The 18248-nt window shown below is 38.0% G+C and overlaps 2 protein-coding genes across 4 annotated transcripts; one reads left to right on the top strand and one right to left on the bottom strand.

Annotated features, from left to right (window-relative positions):
• Positions 1–1336: 1336 nt before the first annotated feature.
• LOC306769798 (lens fiber membrane intrinsic protein-like) lies at positions 1337–3159 on the bottom strand (the record flags this gene model as incomplete). Its single annotated transcript, XM_079258516.1, has 4 exons — positions 1337–1398; positions 1634–1768; positions 2586–2735; positions 2985–3159. 4 exons carry the CDS (start codon positions 3157–3159, stop codon positions 1337–1339), a joined length of 522 nt encoding a protein of 173 aa, XP_079114642.1.
• Positions 3160–8028: 4869 nt separating this feature from the next.
• Positions 8029–16940, top strand: ubqln4 (ubiquilin 4; the record flags this gene model as incomplete). Of its 3 annotated transcripts, none has more annotated exons than XM_079258508.1 (11): positions 8066–8223; positions 10959–11110; positions 11296–11444; positions 11546–11808; positions 11988–12146; positions 12438–12660; positions 12758–12897; positions 13419–13502; positions 14939–15054; positions 15181–15331; positions 15446–16940. In XM_079258508.1, the coding sequence occupies 11 exons, from the start codon at positions 8080–8082 to the stop codon at positions 15596–15598; spliced, it is 1734 nt and encodes a 577-aa protein (XP_079114634.1). In that variant the 3' UTR covers positions 15599–16940. The 3 variants fall into 3 exon arrangements, with proteins under 3 accessions (XP_079114632.1, XP_079114634.1, XP_079114633.1); XM_079258507.1 differs by having other exon boundaries at positions 15169–15331; XM_079258506.1 differs by having other exon boundaries at positions 8029–8223; positions 14939–15331.
• Between the last annotated feature and the right edge of the window lie 1308 nt (positions 16941–18248).

Below are 18248 nucleotides of genomic sequence, written 5' to 3'. Positions count from 1 at the left end.
AGAAAAGCACACAATATTACAGAGCTTATCTCTTTGTAGCAGCCACAGGGACCAAGTATGGAAACTTGGATCAAGGGATCGGCCTGCTGACTGTTTACATTTCTATCATTGTTTCTGCGTCACAGAGTAGTCAAAGCATTCATTACCTCAGCAGCTTCTGCTCTCCTTTCCTCTCAGCTGATGGCGAGGAATGGACAAGTACCAAGAAAAGAGAGGAAACTGTATCTAACAAAGGCAGTGGAACAATCAGTGGTTGGAGTCCCCCACCCTGGTTCCCCGGTCCAGGAACATGATCCTCTTCTCAGGTTCTTCTCTCCTCTTTGTAACACAGTACTAACACAAACACAAACAGCCTTCGTCCACTTTTCCGTATGCTGTCAGTTTGTACTGAGAATCTGGTCCCAAAAATGTTGTGGAATATCCTGCTGGATGCCAGAGGCAAAGCCCTTTCCCATAACATCTTGATAAAGAACATGCATTCTAATATTAGGTCAGGGACATCCTTGGAAAAGACTGAAGCAGAACAAATCTAGAAAGCTTCAGGGGACCCGTACACAAACACTTGTTCCACATAGCTTTGAAGTATGCTTCACTGCTTCTTTAAAATTCATTTCTTTGACATGTGCCTTCCTACAACATAGTATGTTGACTTGTAAGGCATTTCCTGACAGGAAGCATACACATGCCGCCCTGCTCATTTCATCAATCAGGCTTTGTTGAATTAAAAAGAATTTAAGGATTATAGTTGCAGATAAACAATAAACAACCTGCTTTCCTGTGGCACACACTCAGTCTTAAATTCAGTGTCAAGGTGCAATGCTCATATTCACACTAAACATTAGGAAGTGTATCATGTAGTTATTAGTGGTTAAAACAGTATGTTAAAGGAGGTATTTGTTCTGCGGTGGGGTGTTTGAGTGCTGCCATCTCCTGGTGTATTTCATCAGTAATGCAGAAAAAAGCTGCTGGTGATCAACTTTACAGAACGCTTTAAATGAAAAAGGTTAAACAGTTTGACATAGAAAGTGAAAAAAATGGCAATAATATCTTCAAGTCTTTCAACATGTGATTAAGTTTATTTATTTTTGTTTTCTGCTGAGTTATCATCATGACTATTCCTAAAGGAAAAAAAAAAAAAACGGGTGAATAGATCCATAATGCAATGACTTTAAAAAACCGTTCAGCAGACCATCAAGAACCTCCAATCTCGGCATCAGACGTCATCTCTTCAGTAGATCAGTCACTCTCTTGATGGTTGCTGCTTGTCTTCTATCCAAACTGAAAATGTCCTTGTTTTCGTTTCTTTTTTCTTTGTAAACAAGCTGCCTGTGTGCCTCTAGCGTGGTGCTGTTCCCCTCCTGCACTCACACATTCTGTAGGCACATATGTAGAAAATACCTGCCATAGAGAAAAGGAACAAGTTCTCTTAAAGATGAGTGATAAGACAAATATAGGAGCAGTCAGGTTTTAAAGATGGCTTTATTTAAGAATATAAAATTTATTTGGCTGTTTACAGAAATTTGAGCTGATATTGATCATATTGTTTAACCAACTAAATGTTATCTGGAATATCAGATTCTACACCTTCACTGCATTGTTAACATATGGCTGCAGATGTGCTGACATTTCTTACCTGCAAAGAATGTCATGAGCATGGCCACCCAGCCCAGTATGTAAGACCAGGAGAAGCGCCAGTCACCAAAACGCCTTCCCAGGAAATTGACCGTCACCCCAGTGTAGATGGCCATGGCCAGCAGAACAAAGAAAGCTGAAAGGGGAGAGGGGCATGTCAGACATACTCACTGGTGCTTTTAACACCTTTTTCACTGAAATATTTCACTTTTTGGGGTTTTATTCCTCATTAGGAGGTGTGCTGTTCTGCATAGTGATCACCTCAACTTTTAGTGCTTCATTCTGGTATTTCTGTACTTTTAGCTGAAGAATAACATGACTTTTTAAACTAACTTGTTACAAGGCGTTTCTGCATTGTGGCACAACTCTGTTCTCTAAAGTATAAGAGCTGATTTTCTCTAATCGTACTTCTCAAACTTTAAAGCCACAACCCCACAGATAGTTTATGGTGGTGTTTGTGGTCTTGGATGCAATGACTAAGTGATTAATTGTGTGACATATCAAATGGCTTTTTTAGGAGACATTTTCTAAATGTAAGGCAGGAAAACCGTCAAAATCTTTATATATAAAGAGGATAAAGTGGGTTTTGTTGGATTTGATTCATTGCTGAGACAAGGCACCTACATGCCCAAAATCAGCTTCTCTCACCAAGATGATGCCAAATTCAGATTTTTAATATGGCACGTGTGCTAACTTTGTTACTTATGCATTAATGTGTTAAAAAACAAACAAACAAACAAACAAAAAAAAAACCATGGTGTTCATTTCACAGATTTATTTCTGCACTAATAGTTTAATTCTGACAGCCCTGGTAAATATCACAAATATATTTGAAAAATGTAGGCGGTATGTCTTACTGTTATGTTGCATCCCCCAGTTAGAGAAGCACTGCTCTAATACCAGTGGTTATATACGCAGGTCTGTGTCGTTAAAAGCCAAAAACCAAAACTTACTGGAGACAAAAAACATGATTCCTGCAGCAAAGGAGCGGTTGAACCTTTCGAAGGAGGAGAAGTGTGAAAAGGACATGATGCCAGCGATGATGCCTGCAAAGCACGACATCCCTGATAGGATCATGAAGGCCCTGGTGGCATTCCAGTAAGCTGGAAGAAAGCAGGTAGAAAACAGTCAATGACATCTTTACAAATGGTGCTATGACCAAAGGAGATGATTTTGGCTACTGGCCTGAAGTGCTGGAGTCAAACTGGGATCTCTCACATTTCAAGCTCACAATTTTTTCAGCAAAATTCTGCTTGAATTTCTATTGAACTGCCGACACTTCCCTTTGTTGGTCTTGCAGCAGTAAAACACGGATAAAAACAAAATATTTAACAGGTATAACAAAGTCTTACCTATGCTGTCAGTCTGCATGTAACACTTGTTGGACATGCAGTACCTCCAGAGACCCTGGTGGGCATAGTTTCCAGAGAGACGATACTGCATCCAGTAGTCTGTCGCAGTGGAGACCACTAACAGGATGTTACCGACGATGGCACAGAACAGACCCCCTCCCATGAAGCTATACATCTTGAGCTGAGATAATGGGGCAGCAGCAGAGCAACTATACAATAAATGAGAAAGAGTTTATACATTTCATTTTATATCACTTATTAAGGTTTGTGTGAAGAGACTGTAAACTTTAACTGACACACTTCATGACTTAAAGGCGGAGTATGTAAGATTTTCAATATTTTCAAAATAAATTAACTAATAAAATAACTACAATCATAATTAGATAGTTTTTTAACATGTAGGTTCCAATCTGTCCATATTTGACAGTTTAATTAATGACAAATGACAAAAAGCACTTTTTTTTTTTCTTTTACTGGTAGGCAAACATTAAAGAAGGGTCTTTGTCATTAATTAAACTTGTAATTTAATAACACATCAAATATGGACAGACTGGAACCTACATGTTTTAAAAAACTATCTAATTATGATTGTAGTTATTTTATTAGTTAATTTCTTTTGAAAATATTGAAAATCTTACATACTCCACCTTTAAAGCTCAACTTTTCTTTAAGATAGAACATTCAGCACAAAAAAACCCCTCTATTTAGACACATTAGCGTTCATGCATGTACTGCCTAGTTTAAAATAGAAATTGAGAAAGTTACAGACAGGAAGACCGAAACTAAATGAGACAGCATTTGAACCTACAACAAATTACATTTATAGCTGTGAATAGTAGAATTTAGTACTGAGTTTCTAATCATTTAAGAACAAAGAACAAACCACAGTTACCTCTTTTTTACTGGAGACATCACTAATATATGAACACATCCAAAGCAAAGTCTGACTCAGAATTATTCCTTATGATCCTGCAGATTGTGTTAGTTCCCTCTCCAAATCTTCACATCACACCAGTACTGGTTCATCAGTAAGGATGTTATTTGTGATTCTGCCAGCCTCTATCCAGTCACAGTGATCATGCATGTATCTACTGGAGGGAACACGCTCAAAATTGGCCCAGAAATTTGAACCCTTACCTTGTTTCTGGAAATGCACGGTCTCTTCTGCCCACCTTTGGGAGGAAAAGATAGAAACGAGTGGATAGAAAACAGCGAGAACTGTTGCTCAATTGGTGGGGAGAGAGAAAGTCACAGACAATACTACAACCGAAAAGTCGTCCCCCTTTCTTTTTTGTCGATGAAAGCAAAATCCTTTGCTGCCATCGGTCTCCCTGTGTGGGCTGCACTTGAATGAGACCCTACAGTGCATGTGACCCTGTACATTGGAGTGTGTATGTGTGTATGTGGTGGGGTTACTGGGGCCTTAGAGAAAGGGATAGTGGTCTATGTATCCTTTTTGGGGGTTTTTGTTTGTTTGTAAATGGTGTACTCTAGAACTGGGGATATGCATAGGTATGCAGGACGGTCTTTGTCAAAGCAACATGCTGAAACACACACTTCCCTTTCAGTGTGTCCCGTGGGAGCGTCACATATAGAGGCAGAACTCTACAGTATAGCGGCAATACATGTTTATGTCCACCACAGGACTGTTTCAACTTATTTAGATAGAATATATGATTATATGTAAAGTCGAAACTTACACAAGGTACCATAAAGATTACTTTCAGTCACCAATATGACAAAAATATGAGCAACATGCCATAAGTAAACTTCTTTTTCCATCTTTGTAAGGACATTCCTGCATCGTGAGGACAATTTATCTAGCCCTCATTATTAAAAGAAAAGGGATTAAATTTTTGTTTAAAGTTGAGGTTATTTTCAAGATATATTTAATTTTTTGATGAATTTTGTTAAAGAAAATAGTTGATTTCTTTTTTTTCAGTGGTGCTATGGATATTTTGTTCAAATCAATTTGTTCTGTAGGCAAAAATCTATTTTTCAATAAATAAAATCTTCTTTTCAGTATTTAACAAGTTAACATACAAATCATGAAACAATGTTTGCATCTGTATCAAATATTTACCTAATATCGAGTAAAACAGTCAACACCAGGCAAGCAAACCAGCAGAGGTACCTGCATTGTTGCATTTTTACCATTTACGAAATGTTCCTATGTGATAAAGCAAGATCAGAGTCACTGGATAAACCAATCCAACAATTTATTAAATAACCACTGCAAACCAAAATTACATTAATAAAAGATGCTGAAAGAGTTTTCATTTCTGCCTATAACTGAGAACTTATATAGGGGTTTGTTTGACCTTGTTAGAGTCTCTGTAGCATGTGTTGAGGTTTGCATAAGTTTATGTTTCAGTTTCTCAGGCTTCACAAAGCAAAACCAAGTTTTAAAACAGCAATCATCTGTGCCCGCCATGAATTGCCCAGCCAGTTAATTTAATAATCAAATTTAGTGATGTGTGAGTTTTTCAGTGAAGCCAGTGTTCGCAGAAGCAGTCAAAAAATGATGTAACTGCAGAATGACTGGTGACGCTATGATGTGACAATGACTTTAAAAACAAAAAGAGACGGGATAATGGGTCTTTTCAGATTCAGTGAAGAAAAAATAAAGATTTTTAAGTTAAATATCCTGACTTCACTTCCCCGAGACCCATTTCCAGTAACTCGTGTTTGCTATGACTGACAGTTGCCAAAGAAAACAAAAACACTGACCTGACATGAGCAGGACTCGTCTCTCCCATGTGAGTTGGTCACTAATTGAAATAGTCTAAACAATGGAAAAGATTAACCTTAGTGTTTTAAGAAAGTATTAGCTGGGGAATTGAGAGATTTGGTAGATTGTAAAATTAGTCTGATTTGCATCATGTGTTTCTAGGCAGCTTCTAACACATTCAGAAACATATTATTCCAGACTTTTCCCTTGTGACATACTGGTCTTTGACTTCTTTCCTTTGGGGCTGAACTCACCCACACCTTGAGTAGAGTGTGCAGAGAAGGTATGGTGAATACATGAAGAAGTTAGGAGGTAAGGTAGGAGAGCAAGTGAACTAAAAGGACTGTAGGGTGGAAGGCTGATGGTGGACACAGACAAAGGAGTCTTACCTTCCACAGCCTTGTTACAGATGGTCTTGGGTGACAGTGAATTTTGCAATAAGCATAGGAATAAGAAATAATAAATTCTCATCACAAGTAGCCGCTGAAAAAATTAACTATTTTCACAGTCAGGGGTGATGGCCTGCAGGTATCTTCTGAAAATATTACTTCAAGGAAGGAAAACAAAATCAATTTTCTGTCATGGTGTTGGGCTAAACTAGTCCGAAAGTGACAAAAGACTATTTTGTGTTTATGTGCAGTCACACATACGGACTCATTTTAAAGGGTTAAAATGTGCACAGAAACAAAACGTGTTTCTTGAGTACCATAAACAAATACAAAAAAAGCTCTGTCAATTGAACAAAGACAAAACAGGGTTTATTTTATTTGTGACAAAGAAATAACTCCTAAAAGTCTGAGAGTAACTGAGAAACACATCATGTAAATCTTTATTTATGTCCAATTGTATTTATTTATTTATTTAATTAAATTATATGTTATTTTCAACATTTATACGAAGTCTGTTACAAAGTTAGCTTACTGTCACATGAAGAACATTTCAGTGATGAAAGGATTAATATTTCAGTTAGATATATACATGTACCCCAGAGCGCTTGATTGAACTACAACTGCAGCTCATTGTGCACAGAAACAAAAATGATAATCTAACAAATTAGGTTACTGCTTTTGTTCTCACTTAGACCATGAGCTGTATTTACAAAGATTTTTAAGAATCCAATGAGAGCACTCATTATTATTTCTTACAAGGTGGCCTGTCAGCAATATAGGTCAAAATGTTTGGACAGATTTTGATCAAATTTTCAGAAATTCACAGAAATTAAATAAGGAACAAATGATGAGATTTTTTGGGGTGATCTGGGCCATTGTCATCCAGGACTTTTTAAAGGATGCTTTACTATGGGGAGATGGATCAGACTGTCATTAGAGCTTCTAACGCAACAATTGTGCCTATAATTATTGACAAAAAAAGAAGAAAAAAATCAGAATGACTTGGTGGGGGTTTGAGCTCTCTGAGAGCTGCTAGCATTAAAATGCATTGCTGGAAATCTTGGTTTGTCAGTGATTAGAGTCAAATTTTACAGCGATCCATAGGTACAATCTACAATATCGTAGTGGGGAGACATAATTAACCAAACTGCTTTATATAGAATGCTCTTTGAAAACTGTGATTAATTGTAACACGTGTACAGTACATATAATAGTGCCTTTATGTATCATATATGATAAGATCTTAATCTAATAGAAAAGAGCTATTTAAATAAAAACATATTCAATTTTAGATTTATAATGTTGTTCATTCTGTACAGGTGCTTGATGAATGAATAATTCAGCAGCTTCATGGGGCATTTTCCCAAATGCTAAATATGCTAATGTAGTGGTAGCTTTATTTTCTGGAAGTATGGAATTTTTGTCCTCTATTTGAGAAGGAAGCCTATTTTTACTTTGACCAATCACAAACACGCTCCCTAAAAAAAAAATCTACAATCTATTCTTCAGTTTTAAGAAATCCAAGAATTTTCTTGGAAGCTTGTCACATGGAGCAACCTCTTTGCTTTTGATTTTTTAATAGAAGAAAATACATTAAAAAAAGCATATAACATTATTCTATCTGTACATCTTCACCCTGTCCCTGAGTATTTCCCATCCTTGGAGTTAACTGCAAAACACTGTATCTGGATTGTAACACTTTTAATAGGTTTAAGTACTTTCAAGTACAAAATAAACCTTTCAGGCATCCAAAGTCACCCACAACAAGTTTAATGTCTGTCACCAAAGTTAAAATCAGGGTTATTTATTATGTCTTACATGTACTTTGAATCATCTACATATATGTGAATTGCCTTTTGTACAACCAAATCGAACAAAATGATCGTTTTATTCGGAGGGGAAGGGAAAAAAAGTTTGACCTTTTATGACCCGGAAGCTGACGCCAGACTTGAGCTTTTCCATCGGCGGAGTAAAGATGGCTGACCAAGGCGCCGCAGATCCTGGTAACAACAACAATAATAAGCCCGAAGCCTCGGAAGGAACTATTATTAAGGTCACAGTGAAAACTCCTAAAGACAAAGAAGAAATCGCCATCGCTGAAGATGCCTCTGTCACTCAGGTTGGTAGATCTGGCAGCAGGCGGCTGCTCTCCGTCGCCGTGCTCTAACGTCATGCCCCTGCCCACAACTTCAGCTAGGAAGCTAACTTGTTAGCTTCTTTAGCATTTGTCCTCAGACTTGCCGGCTTACTGAGAGTGTGGGAAATTAAGGTTGTTGTGTGAAATGGGAATAGTATTGCTTAGATGATAATTTTATCGGGGATATTAACGTAGCTTACACCCAACTGAGGAATATGACCACGCCAATAATTGAAATAGCTAACCGGCTAGTCAGGCTGCGGCTAGGTAGTGAGCTAACTCAGCCTGCGAGGCGAGACAGCGTTAGCATCTGAGGAGCCAAACAAGTGTCAGCTGACAGAAGAAGCAACATTTGGGTGACAGAATAATGGAAGTGGTTATCATAGACTACATATTGTGTCGCTTTCATATCCTATTTCAGCTGGACAACATAATCTAAAGTCAGAACTTGCTTTCTCTCTAGAACATTCTCCCTGCTGCTACTGAGTCATTCTGCTTTCTTGGGAACTGTTAGTTTTCTCAGGGCTGAGGTTGGCTTGGCGACAAGTTACAGTCAACCAAAACCCTGATTCTACAATAAAATGCATAATTATTTAACTTTGCAATGGGTTTGTTAACATTTTGAGTAGTAAAAGTTCAAATTAAGATATGGAAAAAAAGACATACAGGTAGACACAGCATGAATTGGGCCACTGCTACACATGTTTTACAGCAGTTTTCCCAGCATGATTGCTTTTTTTTGGTGCTATTCTTGTAACAATAATGATGAGTGTTGAAGTGTTCTTTTATATATATCAGGACTAGTCACACACATTTCTCTAATTCTCCATGTGCAGTCCTGAGCAGGAACAATCAGCAAAGAAGCGTTCATATTTATTCAAGGAACTAAATTTATGTAAAATTATATTAATAAAGGCTTTTACAGTGACTCTCAAATCCACAATTCAGTAAAGTATATTGTATTGACACAAGAATACTGAAACCTGTAGACTGTGGACATCATACTCACAAAAACTTCAGTTTAATTACATATTCATGATTTAATGCATTGTTTTATTCATAAATCATTGTTTGTGTGTAATGTCTGTGTTTCTCTTTAAATGTACCGTAAGTTAAAGATAAGGATGAATTGGAATTGAAGCATAATGCAGTTTTAACAGGCAAATAGAAAAAAAAAAAGTAAAAACAAAGGTGAAAGCAACTTTAAGAAAAATCTCCAAGAATTACTTTACAAACATATATTAGATTTTATTTCCTTTTTTCTTCAAGTTTTTGTTATTTACAACTAACAATAAAGAAAGATATCCACATTTGGTCTTTCATGATGGAAAGTTCCAGACTAAATAGCTTATCATCGTCATGAAGCATTCATTCAGCTTAATTTTAACCAAACAATGTAAATAAGACAAATAAGAATGAGTGACTGTGCCAACCCTGAAAATGATCTTTTGTAACAAAGCTAAAGCTAATGTTAATTTTTTCGATTTACTACAAGGCCACTGCTCATAGGATAAGGGAAAGTACTTCTGTGGGACTAGATTCTGTGCGTTCTGTTTTCCAGCAAAACAGAACTGTGAAAGCAGCTTAAGGAGATAAAATAACCTCTTCATTAAAGTTAGTTGGTAGAATTATAAAAAATGTATATATACATACATATATATATATATATATATATATATATATATATATATATATATATATATATATATATATATATATAATCAGTAAATGTTTTCACCATGGACAAATTCCTATTCTATATTGATATATGTCCCTCTGTCCCAATAGTGGTGTGATTGAGGGCCTTTTATGTTTTCACTGTTTATCTTTCTACTTGAACATGTCAGATGTTTGGTTAGTTGTTGTACAAATTCACCACTTGATGTCACTAAATCCTCCACCTTGCTTATCTATTAATCTTTCTTTTTTTCAGTTTTTCCATCCTTTCTTTTATTTTTATGTAGTGTCCCCCCCCCCCCCCCCCCCCCCCCAATCATGATGGAATGTATTAAGGACCTAACAAGTTTGAATACTTTTGATTTTGCATGTATTTCTGCAGAGATATGAGTAAACCGTGTTTCATGACGAGAGGGCTTTTTTTTTCATGAATTGCCACGGTAACACTGTTTGTTAGATAAATTTGAATAACTTTTGATCCCCATCTTGTCACGATGCCTAATGCCAATTTTGGAGTCAGTCACATAAATCTCCTCAGATTAGTGCATTCAAATACAATGTTTTTAACGTAAAAAATGGGCATAAACACCAAGATGGCGGACACCCCGTTGATATGGCAACAGGTGTATGATTGACTTTTTTGCTCGTCTTGGAGTAATAGACGTGTGCCGAATTTCGTTGTCCTATGTCAAAGTAAACCTTTTTGACCCAATTCTATGGTGGATTTTTGTCGTGTCTGGGGGGCGCTGTAGAGCCATTTTTGCATTGAAGTGTATGCGTATGAACCATAGAATATCGAAATCTTCACCGTACTTGAGGTGCATGTCAAGTTTCACAACTTTTTGCAGAGCCTAAGGGGGTCAAATTTGAGCGAGCTGTGCTAAGAACGAGAAAAATAAACAAGTCAACCACAATAGGGCCCCTAATTAGCAAAATAAAACCCTACCCGATGGCAAATTTACTTTTTCCACAGATATTTTCTTTTTTATTACTTGGAAATTTTTATTGCTCATGTTCATTATTTGTTTTCTGTCTCATAGTTTAAAGAAGAAATCTCGAAACGGTTCAAAGCCAAACAGGACCAGCTGGTTCTGATCTTTGCAGGGAAGATCCTGAAGGATGGAGACAGCCTTAGCCAACATGGCATCAAAGACGGCCTGACAGTTCATCTAGTCATAAAGACAGCACACAAGTAAGGCAACTTTATTCATTTAAAGTTTTTTTAGCAGCTGTTTTGAAGGATTTTATTGGTGCATATCCTTGTGTGCAGTCGACTCACTTACGTTTGTTGTTGCTTTTAACCTAACACTGTGTAAACACAGTAAGCTGAAATTACATCTCTCACTTTTTCCATGTGACTGCAATTGCTGTCTGCAGGGCAGCAGATGGGGGTAGCACCTCAGCCTCGAGCTCATCCTCCAATCAGACGGGGAGTACCTCCACCTCTAGTCCAGGCACCAACCCAGCCTCCACAACAGGTTCAACAGGCTCTGCCCCACCACCCACGCAGGCACCCAATATACTGAGTGAGTCTGCCTGTGTGTAATGACTTTTTTCTATTAACTTTTCACCTTTCGAGGAGTTTAATGCGTCATGTTTAACAATTTTATCCATCCTCTTCCCTTAGCTGGCTTTGGTGACCTTGCCAGTCTGGCTGGACTGGGCATGGGCTCTGCTAACTTCATGGAACTTCAACAACAGATGCAGCGGCAGCTCATGTCAAACCCAGAGATGCTTTCTCAGATAATGGAGAACCCGCTGGTGCAGAACATGATGTCCAACCCTGATCTGATGAGGCAGATGATCATGGCTAATCCTCAGATGCAGCAGCTCATGGAGCGCAATCCTGAGATCTCCCACATGCTTAATAACCCTGAGCTCATGCGGCAGGTAAGGGAAATTGAGAGGAAATAAAAGGCAATTATCTACTTAGAACAGTGATTATTATAATCTCTCACTGCATTTTTTTTGTTTATTAAGAATTTGATTGGCTCTATTTAAAATAAACCTTAAAAGACATTCCTCCACTCACCTTTTTTTTTTTTATATATATAAATCTTGCCCCCCAGACCATGGAGCTGGCTAGGAACCCAGCTATGATGCAGGAAATGATGCGAAACCAGGACCGGGCTCTGAGCAACTTGGAGAGCATCCCAGGAGGTTACAATGCCTTGCGGAGGATGTACACAGACATCCAGGAACCCATGTTCAGTGCTGCCAGAGAACAGGTATCTTTGAAGAATATTTACAAATCAAATTGGGTGTTTTTGTGCGCTGTGTTGGCCCTTGTTTGGATTTGTGTTTGCTAAGTTTTGGCTCAAGTTGATGTGTCTGTAAAGTGCCCTGAGGTTTGGTTGGGAAGCAGTGCGAGACAATTAAAGCTGAACTGAATGGAATTAATTGTGAAAATCTCTGTCATGTTTTCATTTGTCAGTGCTGCATTTGTAACTATATTTACACTTTAAAAAAAAAAAAAAATTCTTTAGTTTTTCTAAATGTTTTTAAACTTTTCTTTCTAGTTTGGCAGCAACCCGTTCTCAGCTCTAGGTGGGAACTCTGAGTCTGGTGCCCAGCCATCGCGGACAGAGAATAGAGAGCCACTCCCCAATCCGTGGGGGCCACCTAATTCTTCTAACCCCTCTGAGAGTGGAGGGGGGACCGCAGGAACTACCGGCACCACAGGGGGCACCAACCCCAGTGTGTCTAACCCTCTTGGCATCAATCCTGGTAGTCTGGGAAATGGTAAGAAAGATCTGTCCATATTCCTTTATATACATGCATCTGACACGAGTCAAATACTCCACTAATTTGTGTATGCATTTTTGCGTGTGTGTTGTAGGCATGTTCAACAGTCCAGGCATGCAGAGTCTACTGCAACAGATCTCAGAAAACCCTCAGCTGATGCAAAACATGCTGTCTGCTCCTTACATGCGCAGCATGATGCAGTCACTGGCTCAAAACCCAGAGTTGGCCTCCCAGGTAAGAAGTGGAAAAAGCCATTTACATTCAGTTTATAAAATTATTATGTTTATTATTACTTTTATTTTATTACACGGTAACCTATAAAACTTTGGATTTAAATTTGCAACTCTGCTTGCTGTTCAGTTTTTGCTGAAGTCACATTTTAATAGACTAAATAAGTTTATTATAGAATACCAAGATGTCCATCTCATTGGTCAAGCAGGATGGCAATCCTTGTGAAACACACATTTGAATTAAATTGCAAGAAAGAGTAAACAAAAACTCTTTTTCTCATCTGTTTTGAATAACCAATGCAGACTAGAAACCAAGCCAGAATTATTTAGTACTTTTTCTATGTTTCTAAACGACACACTGTGAATTCTTCACAATCCTTCATTTATGTGGTTCAGTGTTTTGAAATTTCTTTGTAAAGTCGCTGAGGCAAGCATAATCTAAGTATGAACTCTAATACATAAACTGCATAATGTGTTGTGGAATAATTAATACTCCCTCTTTGTCTCTTTTGTTTTCTCTGCAAGGTTTTGATGAATAATCCATTGTTTGCTGGAAACCCACAGCTGCAGGAACAGTTCAGAGCTCAGCTGCCTGTCTTTCTGCAGCAGGTACCAACATTTTTCCTCATGTTTTTAATTTCTCGATTTTGGGGGGGGGAAAAAAGTGTCGTGATTGATCTGGATATAAAGCAAAAACAGACCAGTGATGCCTTGATGCAGAGTGTCATGTGTCTCATTCAGTACCACCATGTTCACCAAGAAGTGTTTCAGTGTTTGCTGCAAACAGATTGAAGGTTGTGGTGAAGTCACCCATTAAAGTTGTCAGTTATTGATTGTTTTTACACTACATGGAGCCTAAACGTAAAGTATTCCTACATTTCATATCTTACAAGCAAAGGGACAGTGGAGGTGCTTACCAGTGCCCAGCAGCAGGTGGCGTAGTTGTACTATTAAGCTGGATTTGGAATACACTTCATCTTGAAAACACATAAACTATGTGTCTAAAATGATCTACATTATAAAATGAAAAAATAAAGTCATTACCAATATTTTACTTGCTTTAAATGTTCAACAGCACATGTGACTCAGAGTACGTAGCTAAACACAGATTTTGGTTCCTCAAAATAATAAACAAACAAATAATAACTACTTTATCTCCAATTAATTAGACGTTAGCCTGTAAAGGTAAATAATCATTTAGCTTCTTCAGAGGTCTGTGCATAAACGCGGATTTTAAGCCCAAATGTTAACAGCCAGTTAACACAATAAACGGCTACAAAATGTGCTTTACAGGTCAGTGAGTTTAATTCAGGTGGTTTTAGAGTCAGAATAATAAAATGATTTAAATGTATAAATGTAATCATTCAGAAAGAGAGAAATGAACACGTCATCAATGTCCAGTATAAATGTTCAGTCGCCGGTCTTCTAAGGTTTGTCATTACACGGTTGTTGAACCTTGACAGGGTTGAAGACTCCACTAGGGTCCGCGTGCCGCAGATGTCATCATCAGACTGTATGAATGACCACATACCTGGCAGTTTGTTGCAACCCTGCAGTTTTGGCTTGCAGACATGCACAACATGCATGTTTGCAGATGCTGCTGGAAGCATATGGACATTATGATTGGGCTCCAGTGTTGTTTAGTTTCTTTTATTTAATGTATTTATCTGCTTTTATTTGGAACATAAAACAGAAAAGAATCTTTACATGCATGTATGTAATTACTCAAATTAAACCATTTACTTAACTGTGTGAATTAATAAATATTTTCTTTACTTTTATCTAGTTTTATTTAATTTACATCCAAGTTCAGCTAGTGGCAATTATTTTTAATGGTCTAATACAGAAAGCTACTTATGTGCACAAAAGAAATGAATAAATACATAGAGTTGAATAATAATTCTCTTCTACATTACTCGTTTCTTTTCTTTTACCCTCAAGTTATCTGGATAATTTATGTTTGTTTAGTTCATGTTTTTTCGTGCACATCATATGAGTTGATGACGTTTGGTTCCTTTGTGGCTGCTGCTTGTGTTGCGGTGTAGATGCAGAACCCAGAGGCCCTATCAGTTATGACCAATCCCCGGGCCATGCAAGCCCTAATGCAGATCCAACAGGGTCTACAGACGCTGCAGACAGAAGCCCCGGGCCTCATGCCCAGGTATGCTGACGCAGACAGGCAAACACACACCATATGTCTTAGGGAAGGTTTTATGTTAACACTTGGGCTGTTTTTTTTTCTTTTCTTTTCTTTTTTTTTTTTTTTTTTGCCCAGTCTTATGTCAAGTGGGATTCCTGGCATACCCACAGGAGGGGGCATACCCACAGAGAACCCTGCTTCCTCACCCAGCAGTGCTGGAACAAACACCGCCCAGCAGCAGCTGATGCAACAGATGCTCCAGATGTTTGCTGGTGGAGGTGGTGGAGGAAGTGCAACGGTACACACCTAATTACATGCACAGGATTGCATCCTTAAAACCTGTATGATGTCTTGTCTCCTTTTTAAAAAAAAATTAAAAAAAATTGAAGTGCTGTTGACTCTTTTCCTGTAGACCCAGACTCCAGAGGTCCGGTTCCAGTCCCAGCTGGACCAGTTGAACGCCATGGGCTTCATAAACCGCGAGGCCAACCTGCAGGCCCTCATTGCTACCGGAGGAGACATCAATGCCGCTATTGAGAGACTGCTGGGCTCACAGCCCTCGTAAAGACATACAGTACATACTGACACACAGACATGCTCATAAGTACATACTCAACTCATAAACACACTCAGCATCTACAGAAAACCAAGAGAAATTTTAGTGTATTGTCCCAATCAAGAAGAAACTTGAGCAGGAACTACAAGAACCCCCTACGCCACATCTGTTCATCATTCCCTTTGCCCCCTTCTTTCATTTTGGCCCCATCCTCTCAGATCTGTCTTAGAGTTCTGCTGTTGAGTTGGACCGAACCACTCTCACCTGGAAGGACCCTCTGATGTTGATCAAAGTCCACCTGTCTTTGAAAGGCAGCCAAGCATTTTCTTCATTCATTGTTTCCTTCACAGAAATCTGGAGTAGGAGTGTAGGTGAACATTTACATGATAGAGATAATACCCGTATGATGTGATTGGCAGATAGCTTTGTTTCATATACGGCTACTGTTGGGCGGTGCAGTAGTTATACAGGCTGTAATCCTGAAAACGAGTGGGAGGGTATCTTTTCCATACAGATGGTTAACCTCATTTTTCCCTTTTCCCCCCATCATTCTCAAGATTCTACACACACAGCTGTTTTTTTTCCCCAACAGCCTCCATTATTTATTGCAAGCGCCTAATAACATGACACCCTGCACACTTCCCTCAATTTGTAATTTGTCATTCCAGATCAAAGTGCCCACCCACGAGTGCACAGTCTTTTTTTTTTTTTTTTTCTCCTTTTGAGGCACCAATGCTGTCCCTGCTGTCCTACACTGCCCCGTGAGAGCATTGTCGGCAGCCTAAAGCTTCACTCAGTGGGTTAATTAGACGCCATCCCTCCAATTACAGCATCTTTCAGGACTTTTCCGAACTATTATCGAGTGTCACTTTGCAGCATCCCTGAAGCAGAGATTGCTGTTAGTATGAATATGAATGATACAAAAACAAGCTTTCCTTTCATTTTAAGTCGATTATTTTTTTTATTTTTTTCCTTTTATTTGTTTTTCTTTTTGAGGTGCATCTAGTACCTAGAAATCATAAATGATTTATTTCACTTAAATATGGAAATCAAAAAAAAAAAAAAAGACAAGGAGGAAAGGCTTTAAAAACAATTCTGGTATGATGGTATCATACATTTTCTCAAATCATAAGTCTAGGTTGTTTTATTATCATTATTATTATTATTATTTTCCTTTTGAAATTCTCAGCATTGTAGTTGTGGTAACCTTGGCAACTGCTTCAATAGCTTTGCTTTGTCTGTTCACCGCAGCTGAAAAACGACAAAATGATCCATCTCCCAGTTGAAAATGTTGGAACTAACTTTTAACAGTACTGTACTAAGAAAAAAAAGTAATAAATAATTGTCAAAAACAGTCCGTTTGTGTGTTAATTGATTACAGCTTGGTGATAACCTGGGTGTGTATGCAGTGACACACTGTTTTGAAGTTCTGCTTCTATTTGTCTGAAGGGGAATGTGAAAATAAAATGTGCTTTTTGTTGTGGTTTTTGGAAAACAAATGGTTTTATTTGAAACTGAAAGTATTAGTATATTTGATTTATTGAAATGTACAATCAAATGTGTCAGGCATTGAAATGAAATGGAAAAATTCTTTATTGATTCCAGAGGAAAATTCCTTTTGTACTAGGATTATTTTATCATTAAAAACAATAACGATTAGATGATCAATCAGCTCTAAAATTATCCCCAGCACCAAACCAGCATTCTCCATAAATTTGTCCAGTCTCTTGCAGTCTGACTGATGCTGCTGACCCAACGCTGGTTGTGCTTTCCACAACAGATTCATAAAAGATGCAGCATTCTGATGCAGACATTAATGATCTCATCATCCTGAAGAAATAGTCTGCTTTGTTCCTTCTTTGTAGATGGCTTCTATGTTGCATTTCCAGTCCAGGCTGTTGGGTAGCTGAACCCTGAGGTGCTTGTATTTCTCCACCACCTCCACCACTTCTATTCACCCTTAAGTCAGCAATCATCACTTTAGTTTTGGTGGTATTTGAGATGAGGTGACTTGTTTCCACACCAGCTCACAAACTGACCGGTTTTCTGTATTAAGCTTCTTGTCACGGATACACCTCACAACTGCAGTCACCAGAGGTTTTCTGCAGATGACACGACTCTGAGTTGTATCGGAAGTGGGCTTGCACAATGTATTGTTTCAGCAGTTTTTTCAAAGTATGTGTGTGTAATATTCACACTGCAGGTCCTGACACAAAAACAAAATGAAATTGTACTCAGGACAATTAAAAATTAAAACGAGCAGTTAGAGATAAATATGAAAATAACTAAAATACAGACAAAATCTACCACTGTAAATATGACGAAGTATTAGTCCAGGCTAAACATGATGCCAGGAGTGCAACATAACTTCAAGTGCTGCTATTCAAGTCATCTATGAAAAATTCCTGCATTTTTGTCGATATCATACAGCTGTAATTTGGAAGTTGAGGTGAACAGTAAACAGAAATGGTGAGAGTACAGTCTCTTGTGGTGCTCCAGCAACGCTGACTGCTGTCTCAGACACACAAGCTTTCAGTCTGTTATTTTCATTTATTTTCTATTTGTTCCTGGAAAGGATGCTAATGAATACAAACTTGAGGATATTGCCATAAACCAAGAAGCACATAAATCTGTCCAACAGAATATCAAATAATAAATG

The sequence above is a fragment of the Telmatherina bonti genome, assembly GCF_933228915.1.
Source record: "Telmatherina bonti genome assembly, chromosome: 19".
In the NCBI taxonomy this organism is placed as follows: Eukaryota; Metazoa; Chordata; class Actinopteri; order Atheriniformes; family Telmatherinidae; genus Telmatherina; species Telmatherina bonti.
Note: the sequence above shows the minus strand (reverse complement) of the source record. Positions and strands in the feature narration are given on the sequence as shown.